This window comes from Synchiropus splendidus, chromosome 5, assembly GCF_027744825.2.
Source record: "Synchiropus splendidus isolate RoL2022-P1 chromosome 5, RoL_Sspl_1.0, whole genome shotgun sequence".
Lineage (NCBI taxonomy): Eukaryota > Metazoa > Chordata > Actinopteri > Syngnathiformes > Callionymidae > Synchiropus > Synchiropus splendidus.
Genome location: NC_071338.1, coordinates 4,768,736 through 4,790,850, shown reverse-complemented (window position 1 = coordinate 4,790,850; position 22,115 = coordinate 4,768,736). Strand labels below are relative to the sequence as shown.

At 41.3% G+C, this 22,115-nt stretch overlaps 1 protein-coding gene across 1 annotated transcript; it reads right to left on the bottom strand.

The window, feature by feature from the left end:
• Positions 1-523: 523 nt before the first annotated feature.
• cpn1 (carboxypeptidase N, polypeptide 1) lies at positions 524-17,765 on the bottom strand. Its single transcript, XM_053866346.1, has 9 exons — positions 17,379-17,765; positions 10,218-10,414; positions 9,088-9,243; positions 6,911-7,087; positions 6,712-6,823; positions 3,473-3,612; positions 1,855-1,954; positions 996-1,114; positions 524-900 (listed from the first exon to the last, which is right to left on the bottom strand). The coding sequence occupies exons 1-9, from the start codon at positions 17,611-17,613 to the stop codon at positions 793-795; spliced, it is 1,344 nt and encodes a 447-aa protein (XP_053722321.1). The 5' UTR covers positions 17,614-17,765; the 3' UTR covers positions 524-792.
• Between the last annotated feature and the right edge of the window lie 4,350 nt (positions 17,766-22,115).

The following is a 22,115-nucleotide window of genomic DNA, read 5'->3' as shown; positions in this document are numbered from 1 at the left end:
GAGATTTGATTACATTAGATAGTCTTTATCATTGATCTTTGAAGATTTCAATCAAAGTACAGTGAAAAGTTCCATTTCTTGCATGTCGTGTTGTGTTTGTCTGACGATTTCCATTCTTTTCCTGTCATCCTTTGTTCAGCAAGGTCAAACTTACCAATCCCAGTGCTGTGTAGACAGACACTGACTAGACAGTGTAGACAGACTACAGTGCATTGGCATTCTGCCGAGAAGGTGATCAGTTGCAGACTGCCACTTCTTCATGACCTGTATGTTTCCAGGACCCTGAGACGTCCAGGACCCCGAGACGTTCCAAAGCACTTTCCTAGTTGATGGGATCCCCACTGACCATGGCAATAAATTTGATTCTCATTCTGAAACACCTTTTGGTGCACGAAGGACATCCCTGAGGAGACTGACATACGTGTGATTGAATAATCTGGGGTGGAAAAAAGAAATTGCATATAGATGCTGCTATATATATATACTATACTATAATGCCAGAGTACGACAGCAGAGGCAGGTTTAAGGAAAACATTTATTTCCACGTATTCAGAATTATAAACGTTTTAACAAGTACTGGTTATTGAGTTGGTAAACAGGAGCACATAAATATGCTATGAGGGCAACACATAAAGGTAAAACAGTAATTTAGACAACAAATACAGAATCAAATATATAAGTGTGGACGTGTTTATTTTTTTATTTATTTAGTTTGAGCCAAAACAATTGTGTATTTAAATGAGTGTGGTGTGTGTGTTAGTGTGTATCTGTGCGTGCGTGCCTGTTGTGGTCTCATCTTGGACCCAGCTTCAGGTGAGTCTTAGGAGACAAGTTTTTCTTGCTATGGTTGTGCTTCGATTTCAGGTTCTGTTTTGGTGCAACTTTCAAGTAAAAATTAAGCTGAAAAAGAAAATGTGCAGATCTTAGAACAGCAGTAATCAAATCGAATGACTCGATGTGCTCAGGTACAAACATTCTGCTAAAGGATCACTGACCTGGGTAGCCTCAGCTGGCCCCACCGTCACAGTGCTGGTAGAAGGAAAGTGTCCTGCAGCAGAGGCTGTTACAGTGTAGGTCCCCGGCAACAGCAGGCGGAAGTAGTCCCCATCAGATCCTGAGAAAAACCATTTTTATCGCAAAACTTCCACATCGTCCACATTACTTGAGCAACAGCTTGTATTCTGTATACTGCATCAGCGGATTATAAATGTCAAGATGCAGGTCAAAAAGTGCTATTCATACTGGACGATCCTCCAATTGGCTGTACCAGGTATAAAACTCATATGAATGGATCTTCCAAATCCAACTTTGAGTCCATTTCTACCATGACAGATTTTTTTCCAAAGCTCCTACTTTGGATGATGGATGATGTTGGATGTTGGATCATTCTTGTAAGTGACCCAGGAGGGTAGAGAAAGACCACATAGAACATTTCCCAATACTTCATTAACAACGCTTGTGTATTAAGATTTTCTGTTCCAAAGAAACAACAATGCATTTGTTGTCAGTGGAGGAGTACTTGACTGTTCTTGGCGATTATGGAACAACTTTGGTGTATTTGCAGCAATAAAGATGTAGCCCAATGACACAGAAATACACAGACTAAAAACCACGACCAACAATATATATAGACCTGTGTGACCTGTATGTATGATCCATGTTGTTGAAAAAACACGGACGGCTTACTTATCACTGATTTAGATGTATACTTTGCATTAAAAAAAAAACATCCAGAACACATGGCTGACCTCAACCATGAGCCTGTACCACACCTAAACCCAGTTATAATAACTGAGTTACTTTGACGTTTTAACCCTGAAAACCTCATGAAAACAACCCATTGCCCCATCCTACCTGTGGTGACGTCATGGTTGATGTCAGCAACAGAAATCTCTGCATTGGCAATGGGATTGTTGTTGACGTCATACACCATGCCTTTTATACCGTGATGCACCTTTAAGAAGAGAGGACATAATTGAGTGACAAAAATCTATAAACATGGGGTCGCCATAAAGTTTCATGGTGGACACTGCAAATGGTAGATTCAAATTATTCTCGTATGTATGTTCCTAATGTGTACTTGCCATATATTCCCTCCAATATATTTATTAGTGCATTGTACTGCACCAGAGATTTGAACACCAGATGTCTGAGTTGCGGGGCTGAGGCTCAGCTGCAAGCCACAGCATTGTACTTTGTATTAGACCAGTGTTGATCACAGGTGTGTGCCATTAGAAAAATGACAACCATCAATTGTGTCTTAAGGTTCTTAGAAATATTATTTTTGTGTATATCTATTGTTTTACTCTTCTTGATATCATTGAATTTGCGTAGGGGGGTAGATTTGGAGGGGACTGTCTTGTTGGGGCAAGGTGCTCCTTCAATGAAAAACAAGACAAGACAAGACATTGGACTGCTGATTTCTACCTGGCTCTGGATTATTAGAAATTATTTCACTTGGGTCGCAATAATAAATCTTGAATAGAGCCTTATGCACTGAGGGCACCAGGGGATTCCTCTTGACAGAGCCTGGCACGATCACACCTGAACACAATCTCCGCTGACCACTCACACACACATCTTCTCTTGAGCCTCATGGCGTGTTCCTCGTCTGTCGACACAAGTATATTCCCCTAAGATTTCTTTTGTGTTGTTTCTTGGCTCCTGGTTTGCCCTCCCTTTTCAGTCCTTTTGACTTTTAGTTGTCGTTCTTCCCGGGCTCATTCTGTCCTCTTGTTTTAGTTGTTCCTGTTGTCTGTTCCCTAATCGTGCCTGTCTTGACTGAACGCTAGACTTGTTTCATGGACTCTGATTCTTGGATCTTGCACGCTGGATTCTACACATTTTAGCTCGTATTTCAGGCCAACTGGTACCTTGCAACTGCTTCAGGAGTCCCACTAGACACAAGGTCTAGATAAGACTGCTTCTTCAGTCGCCCTCATAAATGTGGCGTCCGTTGTACATAAATATCTTGATGCACTCTGGACACTAGTCAATCTACTATAATTGCTGCTGGGGATCAACATGTCTTAACTCTGGGGTTGCCACCTTCCTTTCAAGAGGGATACTACAGACTCAATGCGGTGGAGCCATATTACGATAACCAAGACCTGATGGTGGTGTGTTGGGCTGCTATCAAACAATGGAGACACTGAATTATGGGTTCTATAGGTATAGTGTCCCCAAATCATAAAAAAATGTTACAACTTTCACAGTTCAAAAGTAAATTTAGAGAGTCCCCATGAATGTACTCCCCCTAAGGCTCCTGTGTAGTCTCAAAAGAATAGTAGTCTTAGTTTGTTTTTTTGCAAACCAAGCTAAAGTTTGATGTGAAATTTTGATGACCATGATGGTCACATTTGTTTTGCACAGTCAATTCATTTTGAGACATTCAGTGAACTAATACAGATACTTCACAGTATCATACCACTGTGTGACTGTGTGTGCATGTGTGCATGCCCGTGTTAGTAACCTGTTCCACGTATGAGACCAAGGCTTCTCTGTTGGCCAGCCACTCTCTGGGCAGCGCAGATTCAGGAGGGAATTTATCACAGCTCAGCTCGAGTGTGATCTCAAAACAGTTGGTGTGTAAGTAGTTGAAGTCCTGCATACCTGCAACACATGCAGCGTCAGAATTGACCTTGAGGTATTAGCCCACAAGCAAAAATTCACAGTAATATTCAACGCAGTAAGCTAAACGCCATTCCCACAATCACTTATTTTTCATATAAACATGTCTGGGAGGGAGTACCAACACAACCTACTGCAGGGTCGTCCAAGGTAGTGGCTGCTGTCATCAAATTTTAACACACAAAATTGCTTTTTTGTATTCATTAGTACTTTTGTCATCCAATTACATATTGAATTATCAGGTATAATGTGTAGATAAATAAGAAGAAATAAGATTTGGTGGGAAAGTCTCAGGTTGTGCGATTGTTACCAACAGCTATACCCATACACCTCCCCCTCCCCCAGGCCCCTTTCACCTGGTCACTGCAGGACCACGCCCCACCCCCTCTGCAGCAGACCCCAGTCCTCCCCTCACTTGCCCCTCTCCCTCACATCAGATCAGGTGAGGAAAGAGCTGAGACGACTGAAACAGAGGAAATCTGCGGGACCAGACAGCATCAGTCCCAGGCTGCTGAGGACCTACGCCGATCAGCTCTGTGAGGTCCTCTGCCACATCTACAACCTGAGGCTTAGCCTACAGTATAGAAGGTCCTCGTCCTGTGGAAGACCTCCTGTGTGGTCCGGGTTCCTAAGACAGCGCACGCCAGGGAATCACTACAGACCAGTCGCCTTGACCTCCCACCTCAGGAAGACCATGGAGAGACTATTCTTTCCATTGACATTACTTCAGTGTTTCAAAGGCAATCCCCTGGATCCCTTGATGGTATATTTTTCTTTGACTGATTCATCCTAAAATGTCTGTTCTTCTCATGTTTTTAGTCATCTGGTTTTATGTGTGCGCTAGATTGCCTTTTCTTTCATTCACTCATTCAGGCGAGTGAGTGAGGGAGAGACACAAATCATCCAAATGAGGAAACACTATGAGCACTGAAAGGGGCTTTGCTTTATAACATTTGGTGCTGTGATTCATTCGATGTATTCTCACAAGCGGAACAGCAAAGGCATCAGACTTTGTCTAAAACATTGTTGTCAGAGGACAACCCTTGCTGAGTTTTTGTCTGATTATTTACCAACTGTGTCACAGTAATCTTCAAGTCTGTGTGACAAGTATGTGGGACAGGCAGCATTTGTTATGGACCAAATGTTCTAAAGACAAGGCAGACAGATCACAAGATTCCTCAACAAAACCAACTAATGGCCTTGAGCTGGGCATACACTTTCACTCGTGATCAATCCCTGTTCTCACAGCATCCCATCCAATCCAGACTGCCCACAGTGTACGCCCATTTGACACTGTGTCGGAATCTTTATCTCGGACTGCAGTGTAGTAGAAGCAGAAGAACAAGAAGCCGGATGAACCAGAAACTGGAACTAAAAAGCAATTCGACAGAGGAACATAGTGAGGTCACGATGTGTGACTTAAGTTCTGTGAGGAAATGTTTCTGTCATGTACAGTAGTTATGCTGAACACTGTGTGTTTTCCACATCTTTTCAGTGATTCCACCTCATTTTATAACGTGTGATCACATGAAGATTCATGTTTTAAAAAGTGATCATTATTCTGAAGACATGACAACCTGATGTACCATCATGGTGGAGCACCATGATGGTTTACATCGCCAAACTGTTCCAGAAAGGGTTGCAGTGGGTGGGTTTTTTTTTGTTCCAAGCAATCGAGCGCACACAGTTTAACCAATCAGATACCAGCTGAAACAAGCAGCAGCTGACTGGCAATCGCTGATTACTGGAGAGGGTCCTGCAGCATTAATCGCTTCTTGTTACACCGTGTATACGACACAGTGTGAGACGCACGGTTAAGACAAAAGTCGGCCCGATCTCCAAAATAGTCACGTGAGTGAAAAATTGTGTCAAAATGGGCCAAAAATTACCATCCTCATGTGGTTCATAGTCATATTCACTCTTGCTTTCAGTGTGATTTGAAAGCTTTCATTTAGGAAAAAAGAAAACTGAAGCAATAGAAGAGGTGACATAAATATGTCTCATTTCATTTTCCTGTCCAACAGCGTGACTCCTAACCTGTTCCTACAGATCAACCAATCAAAAAAAGCATACTGTACTTGGCTGGTTTGGGGTTGCTACAGCAAATCAGCTTCCTCCATGTTTACCTGTCTGGAGCATCCAAGTTATTCACACCTCTGTTCCTGACAACATCATTTACAGCAGACATGAACATCATTTGTTCTCACATCAGCCAAACTTCTTTACATGCAATTTTCCTCTTCCTCTTTCTGGTGTTGTCCTTTCTAGTCTATACATTTGGCTTCCACACTGAGCGAGCAACCCATCCTCACTCCCATGGCGTAATATGTTGATGTTGATAAAGTGGAATTCTGCGTACTGTACTGACAAAAATGGCAGAGGAAAAAACCTTTTTTCTTCCATATCATTCCAGGCACGGGTGTAGATCGTGCGTCGTGGTGTGCAAGGAGCACCACATGGAAGGGTGTGGGAATGCACGAGCGCGGGGAGTATCACAGGGATATAGGAAGATGTGCTTAAGTCACTCTCTTCAGTGAAGGACAACTGGATGTCAGTTGTTATTTCGTAACCTCTTACATGGCTCTCTGCCTTGGTGATGGCACTGAAAGTCTGACTAAAACACATGGGCATTTGATTGGCTTTAATATTAAAGATAAAAGATGACGCCATGAGAGTGAGGATGTGTTGCCACCAGAGAGAAGCTCAGGCGTATAAATTGCCAGCAGGACAGGAGTGAGACATCGTGTCATAAGAATCAAAATATAAACAACCTGACTAACCGAAAACGAGTGTAAAGTTAAAAAGAATGCCACAACAGAAACATTGAACAATCCCAAAACAATGAGCTATTGAGCAACAAGGGGGTAATTTTTGGATTAAGCTTAGATATTGAATGACTTTATAGAACTGTTTTGATTCATTGTTATTGCATTGTTACTGTACGCTAACACTCACTGTCACCTTTTGTTGTCACTTCTCATTTATGCTCATGTAATTTTGCATTTTCAAGACCTCTTTTTCAATCATGTCAGGTACAGTGTAATTGCTCTGCGCGTACACACAGTGTTTTGTGGTACTAACCTTTGGACAGAGAGTACCAGCTTGCTCCATTGGTGATGCCTTCATCAAAGTAGTCACCGCAGTTCCAGCCCTTGTGCATCCAACTGTGAGCGTACGAGTAAGTCCTTGCCAGCTGATTCCACAAACAAAAAGAAAAACCTGCTGATATTTCATGGTGGCAGTGAACAAAGTTAGAAAAGGACACTTATCGGCAACACACATTTCTGAATATCTTGTCATCTGCCGTGGCTGCGTAGGTGGTCCTCCCTCTAATCCGGGGGTCCCTTGATTTGTCGAATGGGTAGTTGGCCACCACAGCTCCACCATGGAGGTTTGCTGACAAGACAAAATTGTAGTTCTGCATCCATTTGATGACAGCCAAGGTCTCGGGTTCCACCTGAGAATGAGAAAGGCTGTTGATGAGGCAGGAATAAGTCATTTACTCTAGCTTTTGTCATGAATAATGCATTGCTTTGGGACCGTGCATGCAATTCCCTGTGTTAAAATGAATGTGTGAATGTTTATTTCAGTCCCCTCTAATACATTGCAACCATGTTACATGACAAGTTATATGAAAATTGTAAAGCCATTATATCACATTTTATGTGGCGTCATTACTGCCACATACAATTCAGGCAATATTTCTTATCATTTCTGCCCCTTGTTACCTCTTCCACTATTTTTCAGAAACGTGGTGAAGTGTAGCTGTGTGTACACTTGTGCTTTGTGTGTTCGTTATTGTTAGTCAGTGTAGTGGTACTGTTTCAGTTGAGTGTGTCTTTCAGTGTCTCATGTTTGCTTGTTTTTATGATTGTTTGCATGTTACAGTCAGTTTTGTGTTTGTGTATTAGATGCTTTTTGTTTGGTGTTTCTTTTTGTCCTAATTGTGTCTCTAACCTTCAGTTAGTTCTGATTTTTATTGTCTCTGCTCCAGAGTAATCTAGTTTCTGTCTAGTTCTAGTTTCTGTGTCAGATCCATTTTCTTGAAAACGTTCAAGTTGTGCAGGTTTTTCATTTCCTTTGCCACATTTTCCCTCTTGCTATTGCAGTGCACATTTGTCTCAGTGTGGTTCAGGAATATGTGATGTTGGTGTTGATGTAGAAGTTCCCTCTTCTGCTCTCCAGGAGTTAGCATAAGTTAATAAAGACCAAACTAGCTGGCATGGGATCCAGCCCTCAGCAACCCTGAATGTATTCATTCATTCATCAGATCATGGAAGTCTTTCGTTGTACAAGCAGTCCAACATAATCAAGCTGCATTTTGAAGACCTATGAGAGTTTCTAACTAATATTTGTGATTTATTTTCTCTCTGTCACTCACATGCGTGCTGCAATACATAAAGCAGTAAGACTAGAAGAATGCTTGAATGTGGAATGCAGGTCAATAAACACAGACCATATGAATGCAGTGCTACAGTACCAACTGAAGAAGAGTGTTTGGAAAGCTGGCAGATATTTATGACCCGTGGTTCAGTGTGGGTGCTGACACTGGTGTTGAGTGACATATGTCAAATGTCACTCAACACCACCACATACAGACAAACACACATTTGTATTGCTATCCCTGTGGGATAATTGCCATAATGCTTTCCCCAGCCTCTCACTCTTAACTTAACCCCCAAAACACATGGCTAACCTTAACCAGGACTCTGAACCAAACTGAAATCCAGTTATAATCACCTTGTTATTTTGAAGTTTTCATCCTCAAATTGAGGTTTGGACCTGCCCCCATGAGGCGGTATAAACAAACAAACACACACACACACACACACACACACACACACACACACACACACACACACACACACACACACACACACACACACACACACACGCACACACACACTGTATGTGCAGCATGTGCTGACACGAGCCTGCAAAAACAGATTTCATTATCTGATGACAGACAAGAGACATAAATAGATACCTCATTCCTTTCTTCTCTTCAGCAGCAATTACTTATATATATATATATATATATATATATATATATATATATATATATATATATAAGTATATATATATATATATATATATATATATATATATATATATATATATATATATATATATATATATATATATATATAATTATATAATTCTATATATAATTCTAATTAATTAAGCTGGAAGTTTCATTTGAGGATGAGTGATATTAACACACTGAGAGAGAGAGTCCTGCTTGCATTGGATTAGTGTATGGACTAAGACTAAGACTGTGAGCGAATGATGCTTTGCTTGACTTACTGTTGTTTGTCTTATTTCTGTTTCATACAACCCTCAGTTGCAAACTAGTGAGGCAATATTAATGTTTTGCATCGATCTAGATGTCGAAGTCCGTCTTTGAATTGATTTGATTTCATTTTGTCTTCTGTTAAGCTGTCCAGCAGAACTCACCTGTTGCTCCCAGTTGTCCGGCAGTGGCAGGTGGTGATTGCGTCCGTTAGTCTTTTCATAGTAATACATGAGGGCATTGAGGTCTGGAAAGTTACGGTTGAGATCAATGTCGTGGAAATTCCCTCTGCCAACTAGATAGCCGTTGAACTCAGGACCCTGTTGATCCACAGATGACACATTACATTTCCCCAATATCTTTTCTTTGCTAAACCTTTTGCTAAACCCTTCCCAAAAAAACATGAATTGAATGTGCCTAAAGCAAAAGCTTGGAATGGCTTTTCACCGTCTCAATTACAATTGAAATACTCTCCAGCATTCCCAAATAAAAATAACGTGTTTAATGACATCTTGGCTTGCAAAGCTAGTTGTTGTAATATTTGTCGATGTAAGTGAAGTGACTCCCAAATTCTGTGTTGAATCAGTTGGATGAATGGACAGCAAAAGTGTGTGTGCTCTGCCTCAGTCAGTACAAACAGCTCATAAGAAAAACTCTGATTTCTCAGATATGCGACTTCAGATGTACGGAAGCTCAGAGCAGCCAGCAATGGTAAAATATTTTTGGATCAGTATCACATTATTTCATAATACATATCCCGTTATTTCATGACAGTACTACGTTATTTAATGATACGTATCACGTTATTTCATGATAGTATGACGATATTTCAAGATAGTTTCACATTATTTCATGATAGTATCCTGTTATTTCAAGATAGTGTTACGTTATTTCAAGAGAGTATCACGTTATTTCAACTTGTGTACAAAACAACTTACATGCTTTTTTGTCCGCATGGAGTGGATGAGGTAAATCACTTAAACTGGCGGTTCGACCAAACTCACCAATGGTCACCAATGCTCAAATTCACCAAACAGCATGACCGGATATGACGTAAGACATCCCGAATCACCAGAAACTGTCTGGGAAATAACGTGATAAATATGAAATAACGAGATACTATCATGAAATAACGTGATGCTGATCTACAAATATGTTTCCAGTGCTGGCACTGAGTGTTCATACAGATGTGATCAACTGTCGAATATTTGTGTCCACCGGATAGGATTGCTATTTGTTTTCCCATTTATGTGGTTCTTGGAGGCCTCAAGAAGTATTTCATTGTAAAAATTACCTGGTTAGCTGCAACCTCATAACCATCAGGATTCATGGAGGGAAGAATGTGGATCCGTGTGTCGTGAATAAGCCTTGTGATCCTCTGGTTACCAGCTCGATACTCCTCACACAAAAACTGGGAGAACTTGATGAGCAGCTCACGGCCAAGGACTTCATTGCCATGCATGTTGCCCACATACTTGAACTCGGGTTCCACTGGGAATAAAGCAGATTGTTGAAATGAGGGGGACAAGGTGAAAAGTCAGTCACCTACAAGATATATTTAAAGCCAAAACACTTGCACGTGAGACTGACATGTACACCGGCAACATTTACAGTCATGTTCTCAGGAAGCATGCTTAATGCATTTAAAGCATCTGACTTGCGAGGTCAATGCAGAGGTGCTACTACAAAAGATGAACACTGGAGCTGGAGATAGGGGTGACCCAAAAATCAATACTACAATATATTGTGATATTTCCTGGGGCCCTATTGAGATAACGATAACATGATTGAAAAAACAAACATATAGCTGTTCTAAAAGCCTACTCTCATGATAATCCTGCTACAGTTCTTAAAGATCCTAAAGGATGGCCCCGCTTTGCATGAAAAGATTCAATACAGTAGTAGAGTACAGTAGTACAAAATGCATTTTACTATAATATTCTTAGAGTAAACCCTTTATCTTGCTGTTTTTACAACAGCTATAATACACTGTGAATGACCATTTTGTTTTCATGCAGGGGACTGGTGTTGGGAGAAATGGTACAGTCTCAAGAGCAAGTATTTGAGGGAGAAGAGCAAGGAGACAGAAGGAAGTGGGCCAGCTGCAACTGTGAAAAAGTCTTCCCCTTTTTCTGTGCAAGAGAACTGATCGACAGACTGACCTACTTTGTGAATGCTTCAGTGACAGCTGGAAGTGGTACATTGTGTGATCAGTGTTACCAGTTCAGAATCGGTGTGAAGGCACCTTCATTAATCATTTCTGGTTTATATTGTCTGAATGGTTTTGCTTTTATTGTCCTGCTCAAAGATGGACCATTGCCCCGTGCTGCGGTCAGGAGAGCAATGGAGGCTTTCATCTCTCGCCTCTACCCTGACTACACAACCACTTCTTTAACCACCATGCTCCATTTACGGCTGGCATGACGCAGTCCTGTGACCCGCCACTAGACATCCAACCATAGCACGAGTGCTGTCCATTACTGACCAATTTGAGTATGTTTCAAGTGTCTTACTTTTAGTGAAATGAGAGGTGAAGGTGAAGGTGAAAGCTTGATCCAAGGTTGGTGCTGGGGATGGCCCTCTGGCGGAAGGTCTCATGAGTTCATAGTAACCTCCATTGTATCAAGACTTTGGTATACCACTTTTCTGTTTTGTTCAATACAGGCTGGACAACGTATACCTGGAAAGCTACAAATTTTATTCATGGTGCAAAACCACCAAACATTGCAGACATCATGTGCCTCCACTGTTTTTGTCTGGAAGTTTGACATGTGTGTAAGACATAGAAATACAACAGTAATTCACGTATTGACGAGCATGTTTGAAATGTATAATAAAAGATCATCCGCATAAAGGGAGACCATTTCTTGATATACCAGTAATTACAGGATTAGCACGACCGGCCATGGCCAGTGGTTCAACTGCAATAGCAAACAGGACTGCAGTGGACTGAGTGGGCGTCCTTGTCTGTTGGATCTGTAAAGAGGAAATTTTCTGACTGACTATTGTTTGTGTGAAGAGAGGCTTGAGGTGAGAAGTATATTAATCTAATCCAGTTCATTATTTTTTAACTGTGTTTAAATCTCTCAAGAGTGTAAAAAGGTATGGCTATTCCACCCGATCAAAAGCTCCCTGTGCATCCAAAGATATTACAGCTTCTATGATGGTGTTACTGGGTTGAGTATAAATGTTGTTAAATATCTTTCTCAAGTTGAAAAAAGAATGCCGGTTCTTAATAAAACTTGTTTGTTCGGGAGAGATAATTGTTATCGTTCTGAAGTTGATCGAATTTGGGAAATTTGCTGCGAAGCTGATATCTGTCTGGCAACTGGCATGCTAGCAATCTACCGGCCTTATCACCATGCTCAATTTTAATAATAGCTTGATTTTAATAACATTTCTCTTGCTTGATCTGCTGATAATAAATCAAATTCCGTTTTTAGGGAAAGATGTTCCTTGTAAATCAGGCGATGGAGAGGCTGCATAAACGGAGTCCAGCAGATAAAAGTGATAAGACAGTGTGATGAGTTTTGTCAGTCCTTTAATTTTACTCCTTTTTATTCAGCTGTCATTGCTAGTGTGGGAGATTATTTCACCTCCTATATAGGCTTTAGAGTTACCCACAACACTGGGACTGACTACTAGCTGTTATAAAAAGTTTACTGTCATAGTGAGCATGGTCTGAGATAACACTCGCTTCAATGGACTGAACCACTTGCTGGTGCACTGCTGAAATCCCAGAACGAATACTAGCCTGCAATGAATCATTTTTCCCAAAGATATCCACTTTCAACGAGTCCATCATTGTTTCCAAAAATTTGATGCTAAGGGGGCTGTCAGTATCCTCCACAGGTTTACTGCCACAGCCTGCATTTAGTTGTTTGGTTTCTGGTGGGTGGATGACATGGCGGTTAAAAGAGATTTCCAAATGAGTCTAAAGAGTTCTCGTCGCTGTTTTCCTTCAGAAATGCAAAATGTGCATAAATAATTACAATTGGGTCCCAATTCCTATTAGCAGCCTACTTGTCTAGCATCGCCTCCACAACTGCACTTAAAAGCACTGTCTGTTCCGATCTGATTGCATTTAATTTCACGGAAGATAAAGAAAATTTGAGCAAAAACCACAAACCTCTCATTCCGCCTGGCCTGCAGCCAAGCTTCCCCAAGACTCTGGCTACCCCCAGGTTAGATGCGTTTGAAACCCCTGCTGTAGAATTAACCTCCTCATGCCTGGTTTCCTCCAAGCATGATGCCTGACATTCATGTGAAAGAGCTCAATTGTTATCTGATCAGATTGGAACATTTTGTTTCACATGATCTGGCAAGTCCTTATGATATGAGGTGGCATGTGACCTTTACTGAAGAGTGGCTTAGATCACACCTGATTGATAGACGGTTGTCCTTTGGGAAGGTTCGCCTCTTGCTTCAGAACAATGCCTACCTGACTACATCCATTGTAACTGGATCACTCACGAGCACTTTAAAGATTCCTGGAGTTTCAAAATCTCAGATGGGCCATGATGCTCACTGGGAACTTAGCTTGCCCTCCTCCCAAGCCCAAGAATGTTATTTCAGCTCTGCTTTACTAAACAAAGTTATTATCATCAACCTCTGACCATTTCCCTCCAATTCTTCTGCAGTACTAGGATTTAATGACTATAGAGAACTGTCGCTGACACATCTGAATAGCCCCTGCTGTTATGCACACAGTCAACCTTGCAGTACCAACCATATTCCCAGTGATGGCTGGTCAGTATAGAGTGCTGGACTCAAATTCCATAAATGAAGGTACCTGGCAATGTGATTCTTTCTTGTGCACCCTCAACTAACAAAATCATCTGCTATCTTCCACTTATTCATTTTAACCTGAGGCTGAAAGAGGAAAAAGATGGGGACGGTCCTGGTCACTTTACCAGTCCATCTTTTTGTTTTGCTCAAACTTGCTCACTGTTTACACAAACATATCTTTGAGTTTTAAATAGTCCAATTCTAGTTTCCTTTGTGAGAAAAGAAAGAAAAAGGAACATTTTCCAAGATGCCAGCGGCATCCAGGTGGTACTGTAACAAACTCCATGTGAAACAAAACATTTTACAGTTGACAGTTTCACCGACCTGCATTCCTTATTTTGCAAAAAAAAAAAAAAATCTTGCTCAATCAAGGAGTCAAGATCAGCGTAAGGGTGTTTTGAAAGCGTGACACCATGTGGTTGACTTTGTTTAACCTGCTTGGGTTATTGATATTTGTGAGGCATCCAACTTTAATCAAATATGGCTTGCTAATACAATTATAATTGTATTTTGATGTCAAATAAATGGTGGATGTGAGATGTTCATGACAGAAGAAAAAAAAGACATAATATGGCCATGTGAAGATTAAGATGACACGCATCCTGGCATGCATATTTAATCAAATAATCCAAAACCAATGAGCGTGGACAGAGGAGGAACATGAGACAACACATGATTTAATGAATGGGAGATGAAGGGAGGGGATGCTGACCTTCTTGCTATCATTCACTGATTGGGAGGCACCAATCCAAACAGTTCCTGAGGGGAGTGTTCACTGTTCTCGGGGGTCTCTTCATCTATCAATGCTGTAGAATTGAAAAACCCCAGAACGCAGCAGCTTCCAAGTCATTAATCTTTTGGCACCTGATAAATTGAGTTCTTCTTTTAGAGTTTCAGTGTTGTTCTCGAAAGCGGCTTCTCTGATCAGACAGATGGAAAATATTCTGTCAGATTTATGGACGCTCATTACCCGGCAACCTTGACTCCGCATCCTGACATTCTGACACACACATACTCATCAACATGAGAATGAAATGAACTTCCTGTAGGGTGCACAGACCAGAGTTGAGGCCACTCCTGTTCTAAAGTGCACAGTTCCTGTTTTTACCCCCAGTCACCTTGCAGCCCAACTGGCTAACATCCTTCTATTCTGCAGAAGGAAACTACTCTTAGTGCAGACGGCAGAAACAATTGCATGACAACAGTGAGCCAAAACATTATTTCCCTGCAGATATGGAGCTCTTTTTTTCGTGGTCTAAAAGGGTGATTTAAAAAAAACAAGAAACTTTCCTTTGCATTACATTTTTTTTAATTAATCCCCAAATGGGATATTACAGATTGTGAAAGCCTTCATCATTAAAAACAATGTACATGTCTGAGCAAAACCCATGACATTTCAATCCTATTTTGCTCCAAACATATTTGTTCTGTAGTCCACATCTTATTCATAAATGATGAATAATAAATCTTTTTTGTTTTTTGTGCCACCAGATGGTGGCACCAAGTCCACTGCTTCCCGATGTGACTTTCTGGTCCAGCCTACTGAATATCCTAGCAAAAGATAAATGTTCACTATGTGAGTGCCAATGAAGATGAAGGTTGTGCCACAGTGACATCCATGAAGAACAGTGTTTGCTTCATGTCTACTGCTATCTTTGTATTGCAGACATGTTATTTCCCGTATCATTTATAGCACCAGAGCATCAGACTCGACGCGCTGGTAGTTTGCTGCCAGACTGTCTGCATGCATCTGTGAAATGGCTGTTTACATTGAGTGTGTAGACAGAGCATCAAGTTTTAGGCTTTGTTTATCAGTAGCACAGCCGGTTAGCTCCGCCAAATGTGTCACTGTGTCTGGAGAGAAGTGACACAGGCATGGGTTCTTTTGAATTTGTGTATCTCCAAAGCAGTTCTACAAACATTGTCCTCTGTTCTTTATCACAATGAATGCTGTGAGGACTTTCCAATAAGCCGTCCAATGAAAACCAAGAGCCACACAATCAACAACTCAGTCACTTCATCAACATTATGAGAATTTTATTCAATTTTTCAAAATCTAAATTTACAATTGACCAGGAGACTCAGGAGAAAGAATGGAAAATAAATAATATCTGAGCCTTTTCTACCATTTTATCTTCCCGAACATGCAGTATCTTGCATCCCACCCATTTCTGCAAATATTGAATCATATCTTTTCATGGGACAACACCAATGAAGAAATGACACTCTGATACCATATAAAACAGTTAGTATATATATATATATATATATATATATATATATATATATGATATCTGAACAATGATTGATGATACATATTCAAGTGAATGTTGATGAGAGGAAAAGCAGTGGTCAGCTTCTGTGTCACCAACACAGCGATTAACTTGACTGCATAATCATTGAGACGTGTCAGTCCAGAAATACACAAATGGCAACTTGTCTATTGCTGATTGCCCAGATCAGTCAGGGCAAAATGTCCAATGTGTACCACATCACTCAGCGTGTGTAGCTTATTTAAGATCACATTGGAATTGCAACCCAAGTCTGGAAGTTATGTTTTGGAATAAGATGGGAGAGTTTTACTTACTTACTTCTAGTGTGTTGTTCAGATACATGCAACAAACTTCGAATCGTGGAGACTGCAGTGTTTATGTACTTTGCATTACTGGAATCCCCAAAGTCAATTAACAACGGTTTTGTGTCTAAAACAGGTGACATAAATGAGACCCCACTCCTTGGGCATGTCTTGAATATCCACTTGATGTCAACCCAAAAATTGCTCTGGTGCCGTGCATACACACACACACGGCACCAGTGAGTCAAGATAATAACAATGTTGATTGCTGCTCTGATTCACTGCAGGCGACTCATCCAAACACAAGCCAGTTGTCGTCGCCCATGCAACCTCTAGGGAAGAGACTGACATGCAGTAATAACTGCATCATCATAACATGGGACTAACAGCAACATGTGGAGGAAGACGTCAACACATGTCAGCAAAGTCAGAAATGCAGGATGGGTCTGTTTAATATCTTATTTATCCACTAGCAAGGACACTATGTGGCACGTGAACCCAGGGCACAAGTGCAGATTGCTAAGATCCATAGCTTGATGTACATTGACTGCGCTATCACAAAGTGCTTCTTGTGAACCTATGACCCTATGACAACATGCAATCACAATTCTCAACTCATACAGTCTCTAAAACCTGAAGATTCATGAGACAAACCATTTTGTCTCCCCTAACATTCTCATTTTCTGTTTTTGCAGTGTGGATGCCAATAGTATTAAATGAATCACAGATGTTTGCTCACTTTTTGTTCCCCACATGAGCTTTCCTCACCGGCCTACTCATCCTTACACAGACCCCTTAATCCCCCCATCCTCCTACTTGAAGCACACTTATTTGACTTTTAAATGTTGATCCCCCCCCTTTGGAGTGGTTCAGATTCTGTTTTGACAAGAGAAACAGTTCCATTTTCTCAGGGTAGATATGCAAATACAAGTCCTGATAGTCCATTCTGTGCCTGCGTATAACATTTTTTAAGAGTGAGACCATTGCATTCGAACATCAACATCTTTCCTCTGCTTTACACAACTCCTTAGCTTAAGAGCTATTGTTTTGCAAATCAGTGCGCTTTAACGTGGGCAGCCAAGTGTGACTCACATGCTTGGTGGATCCCTGGGTTGTCACTGAACTCCAGTACGTAGAGATGTCGTCCTTCCACACTGCGGCCGATGCTGTATACACGAGTAATGTACGGGCATTCGCTCTGCACAGCAAACAATGCACGCACCATCATTTCGTAGCGGTGATGCTGGAAGTCTGAACCCAACACTGGCAACCCTAGCAGAGCCAGCATAAGGGCAGCCAGCCAAGGAAGAGTCCAGCCCTGCTCCATGGTCCTCAGTCTAGGTTTAAAGGAGGAGGCTTCCAAAACAGTTGATTCTTCTACAAAGGTGACTATTTGTAGCTTTACACACCACACATAGTGTTTGCTGTTTTCTTTACTCTCCTTCTCCCCCTCTTTATTCTGTGCCCTCTACCTCTGCCTCCTCCCACATCCAGTTTGGCTGTCCAAGCAAGGACAGCCCCCTTCTCCTGCTTTGTCTTACTCTCCTCCTCCAACAGCTGCTTTATGCCCTCCCCCTTTTCATGTGAGTCCTTGACAAGTACATGCTCGTTGTTTTATTGCCACTTAAAATGCTCGTGCATGAAGTTGCTGGCCCCAGAGAGACCCCTCTGATCTCGTCAGGATTTAATTTACTTGCTCCGCTTTGAGCAATGTCTTTGTCCTGAACTCCAGTGCTGTGAGGGCTTCAAGGGAGAGAAGGAACCCCTGAAGCCCAGAACCACTCAGTCATTAACTCCTAAGTCAACACACAACCTCAGTGTGTGTGTGTGTGTGTGTGTGTGTGTGTGTGTGTGTGTGTGTGTGTGTGTGTGTGTGTGTGTGTGTGTGTGTGTGAGAGAGAGAGAGAGAGAGAGAGAGTGATGGTGTGTGTGTGTGTTCGAGTGTGTGTGCGTGCGTGCCTGTGCATGTGGGTGTTTGTCTGCACTACTCCTCCGTTGAATCACTGCAAACCATTGCGAAACCTTTGGACTAGACCTCAACATCCCAACAACCTTTCTAAGAAAAAAAACAGACAAAGCACAGGCAAAAACAGCTCCCATAGTTATTTACAATGTATTTGGAAAAAAAAAACATTTAACCATGAGTGTATGAGTTTACATTCCTACGTCATGCAATTGCAAAGGGAGCTTGAGGGGAATGAAAATGATGGGAAAATCCTTAATATTCAGATGGAAGACCAAACAGTGCTTGCAAACTGAAGACAAATGTTTCGTGACTAGTAGAATTTTTTCAGCGTCAGTTCAGCAGCTGGTGGAGAGCAGCAAATTGATTGCACTATCCACAAAAACAGAGAGAGGTCAACATGAACCTTCCTTTGAGAAAAGATTAGATTACATGTCCTTTATTTGTCCATCAGTGGGGACATTTAATGTGTCACAGCGGCAACAGCAAAAGATATAAAAGACATACATTAAACAACAGAGATGCACACACCACATTAGTACAAATAAGCACAAAGCTGCACCACATGAAATAAGTAACAAAATAAATAAATGTTAGACAATGAACAATGGGTCTCATTAGATTGTACTGTTGTACAAACTTACAGCACTGGGTAGAAAAGAGCATTGAAATTACTTCGTCGTGCAGCGAGGGTGCAGCAGCCTGCCACTGAAGGTGCTGCCCAGTGCTGTCAGGGTCTCCTGGAAGGGGTTGTCCAAGAGCAGGTTGACCATCATGGGTGACTGCCTGGCCCAAGTCCTCCTGTGTCCAACCTCCTCTACTGAGTCTAGAGAGCAGCCCAGGACTGAGCTCTTCACCAGTCTGCCCAGCCTTTGTCCATCCCAGTCCATAATGCTGCCCGCCCAGCTCACGACTCCATAGAAAATGGCTAATGCCACCACAGAGTCACAGATTGTCCAGAGTGCACCCCAAAAGACCTCAGCCTCCTGAGGAGAAACAGAGCGTTCTGCCCTTTAGACATGACCTTCAATTTAGTCCATGGTTAAATACTGATATTGAATTTTATCATTCATATTCTTATCATTGTGGATGACAACCAATGAGTAATCAAACAAAAAGGCTTTGTTGTTTCTTTGTTTCAAAAATTGAAACAAAGAAGCTTCCTCGTAGTAACACTTCCCTTGAGTGGTTTTATCGTCAGAACTTGCAAAACATTTGGCCACCATATTAAAAAAAATACATATGAAAGATATGTCACGCTGACAAAAGAACCTGTCTTGCAATAGATCAGTGAAAATGTTATTCATTACTAAAATGTGGATGCTTTTATTATGCGTGGTTGCTTGGCTATTGAAACTGCAAATAAAGAATTAGCATGGAGTGAAAAAATACTAACTGAAAGGTTGAATTACAAAAATGATTCAACATTTTAGCTCAATTCTAGGTTCCTCTAAATCTTGCGCATGTTTGAGAGAAACTCTAATTGTTTGAGAGAAACCGTAATTCGAGTTACTCCAACTCTCCAGTTTTCTCAACTCTCTAAAAAACGCTCCAAGTGAACTGTGGTGACGTGCGTCGCAATTTATGATACAACACTGCCACCTAGTCTGTGAAGGTACATACATCATGGCCTCATAACTGAAAGAATTATGTTGCCTAAAATGACGAATAACTTTAAAATTGTAATAGTCTGATTTGAACCTTATTTAAACCTCTGGAGGGCACTATGCTCAAGTGAGGAAGGCGAGGTGATCAAAGATCAATGTCTCCGAGAGGAGTAGTGCACCTCTCCACTTTTTAGACAAGCCTGAGTTTCTACTATGTAAATGGTGACAAGGATAGGATTAAGTCAAGGATCAGAAGGTTCGTCAGAGGTGTTCGAACCTTACAGTGTATCGACGGAGTTCAGCAGGCAGAATGGTGATACGCTCAGTCAGCACTGAACCAGAGGGAGGCAAAATTGGTGGAGGATGTCGCATGATGGAACTTGTTTCACCAGTGGCGGATTTCAAATGGTTTGATCAAAGAATGGTATTCAGCATTTAACCTCTGCTCCGTATTATGCAGCTAGTAACGGGTTAGCTGAGAGAGGAGTGAAGGCTTTCAAAAACCTGATGAAGAATTTCTGAAGATACATTAATAGACAAGGCAGCCAGAGTGTTATTCCGCTATCCAGTCTACACACCTGACCGCTGCATTTAAAAAGCATTGGGGCGAGACGAATATAAAAAACAAAAAGAAGATAGAGGTTAAACAACAACAACAACAACAACAACAAAAAAACAAAAAACGAAGGGTATGTTGATTTCACAACTTTAGTACATGTGAATGGACATGTTGGACAAGTTAATATATTCTGGCTAGTTGCCAGTCTGCTGAATTTGTTGCTGTGGACCAACCAAATGTCTCAATGTCTCAGTACAATCACCATCTCCAGATCAGCCATGGGAGGAAGCTGTGGAAGATCTATCCAGTTCTCAGAGAGCAAGACTTACCCTCTACAGAAAGTTAGTTGACAGAGACAGATAACAGCAACTCCTTTGAGGTTGTGTAAACATAAAACAGGAAAAAGAGGAAAATCTGTAGATGACGTATAATTGTTCCTGCTTAGTGGGTGGGTGCTTAAATGCAACGTTATTGTGGTAATACCAGGTGAGACCACAAGATGGTGATGAGAGATTCTATTATAGCGTATGCGTGTTGATGGTAAGTGACTACGCTCAAGTGAAAAAGCAAAAAGTGTGTACAGTTTCTACAAAAGTACATCAGCATCATAGCCTTCATGTTAACTAACTCCATTCATCCAGCTGATTCATACTGGCTAAGGACGGTTGCTAACTTTACTGTCCAAAAACTAGTGATGGGTAAATGAGGCACTGAATTGATGACCTAGTGTGTACAATAACAAGCCTTTGCATTCATATTGTATCATTCCACATCTTTAAATAATGTGAACATGTATCATAATGTGAAAATCTAAGTGAAAACTACGTGAATGAGGATGCTTGTGGAGTTTTTGGACATTTATTATTTACAAAATAAATAAATAAATAAATAATAATAATGACATTTTCTAAATTAGGTCTGTTGTATTTCTTGTAAGAAATAATGTGAATAGTGAACTAAGAGTTACCTGAAATTCATTGGAACGGAACAAGTCAAATCCAAAATCTGAGACAAACTCGGTAAAACAAGGAGATTGAAATAAAGCCATTATTACATTATATCAATGGTCAAAATGATCAAAATGGTCCAAGACAACTTGTATCTCCCCTGTAGCTGGTCCATCATTAATTAAACAATAAAAAACATTCACAACGAACCATGAGGTTAGATGGTTTCAGCGGTTGCATTCCGTTGAAAGATGCGCTTCTTTAGAAACGCAGTTTGACGCGTTTTTCGACGCGGGTCGTTCATTGGTCACGTGATAGTCTTAAAGCGGTAGGCGCGCTGACGCGGGGATTGCTCTGTGAGCTCCGCGCGTGCACCGGCGCATCGGCGTTCAGGGTCTTGAGCTGCATCATGTGTACGTGCCCAATCACTTTATCTTCGTTTAAATTTCCGTGCCAGGAAATTCTGATGTCAAATGCGTGAGCTCGCTCTTGGTCTCGCTGATTCAAGCCTTCACCACAGAGGTCGCTATAATACCGAGGAGTTGGTTATAACTTGGCATCTGTGCGCCACACCTATAAATAAAAGCCACCAATCGTTTGACCTCTTATCCGAACTCAGCAACAAAACCCCAACAATACTCGAACACACAGAAAAATATTCTTTGGTCGAGGATGATGTCGCGCGCTACAACCCCCCGGTTTTTTTTTCGACCCCTTGCCATTCTCCACCCATCACAGCCGGAGATCGAGTCG

Coding starts and splice junctions, on each gene's coding strand:
- cpn1 (XM_053866346.1), bottom strand. CDS start 17,613: ATGGAGCAGGGCTGGACTCTTCCTTGGCTGGCTGCCCTTATGCTGGCT. Junction 7,088..9,087: donor CGGACAACTGGGAGCAACAG/GTGAGTTCTGCT, acceptor TCTCATTCTCAG/GTGGAACCCGAGACCTTGGC. Junction 901..995: donor GGCCAGCTGAGGCTACCCAG/GTCAGTGATCCT, acceptor TTTCTTTTTCAG/CTTAATTTTTACTTGAAAGT.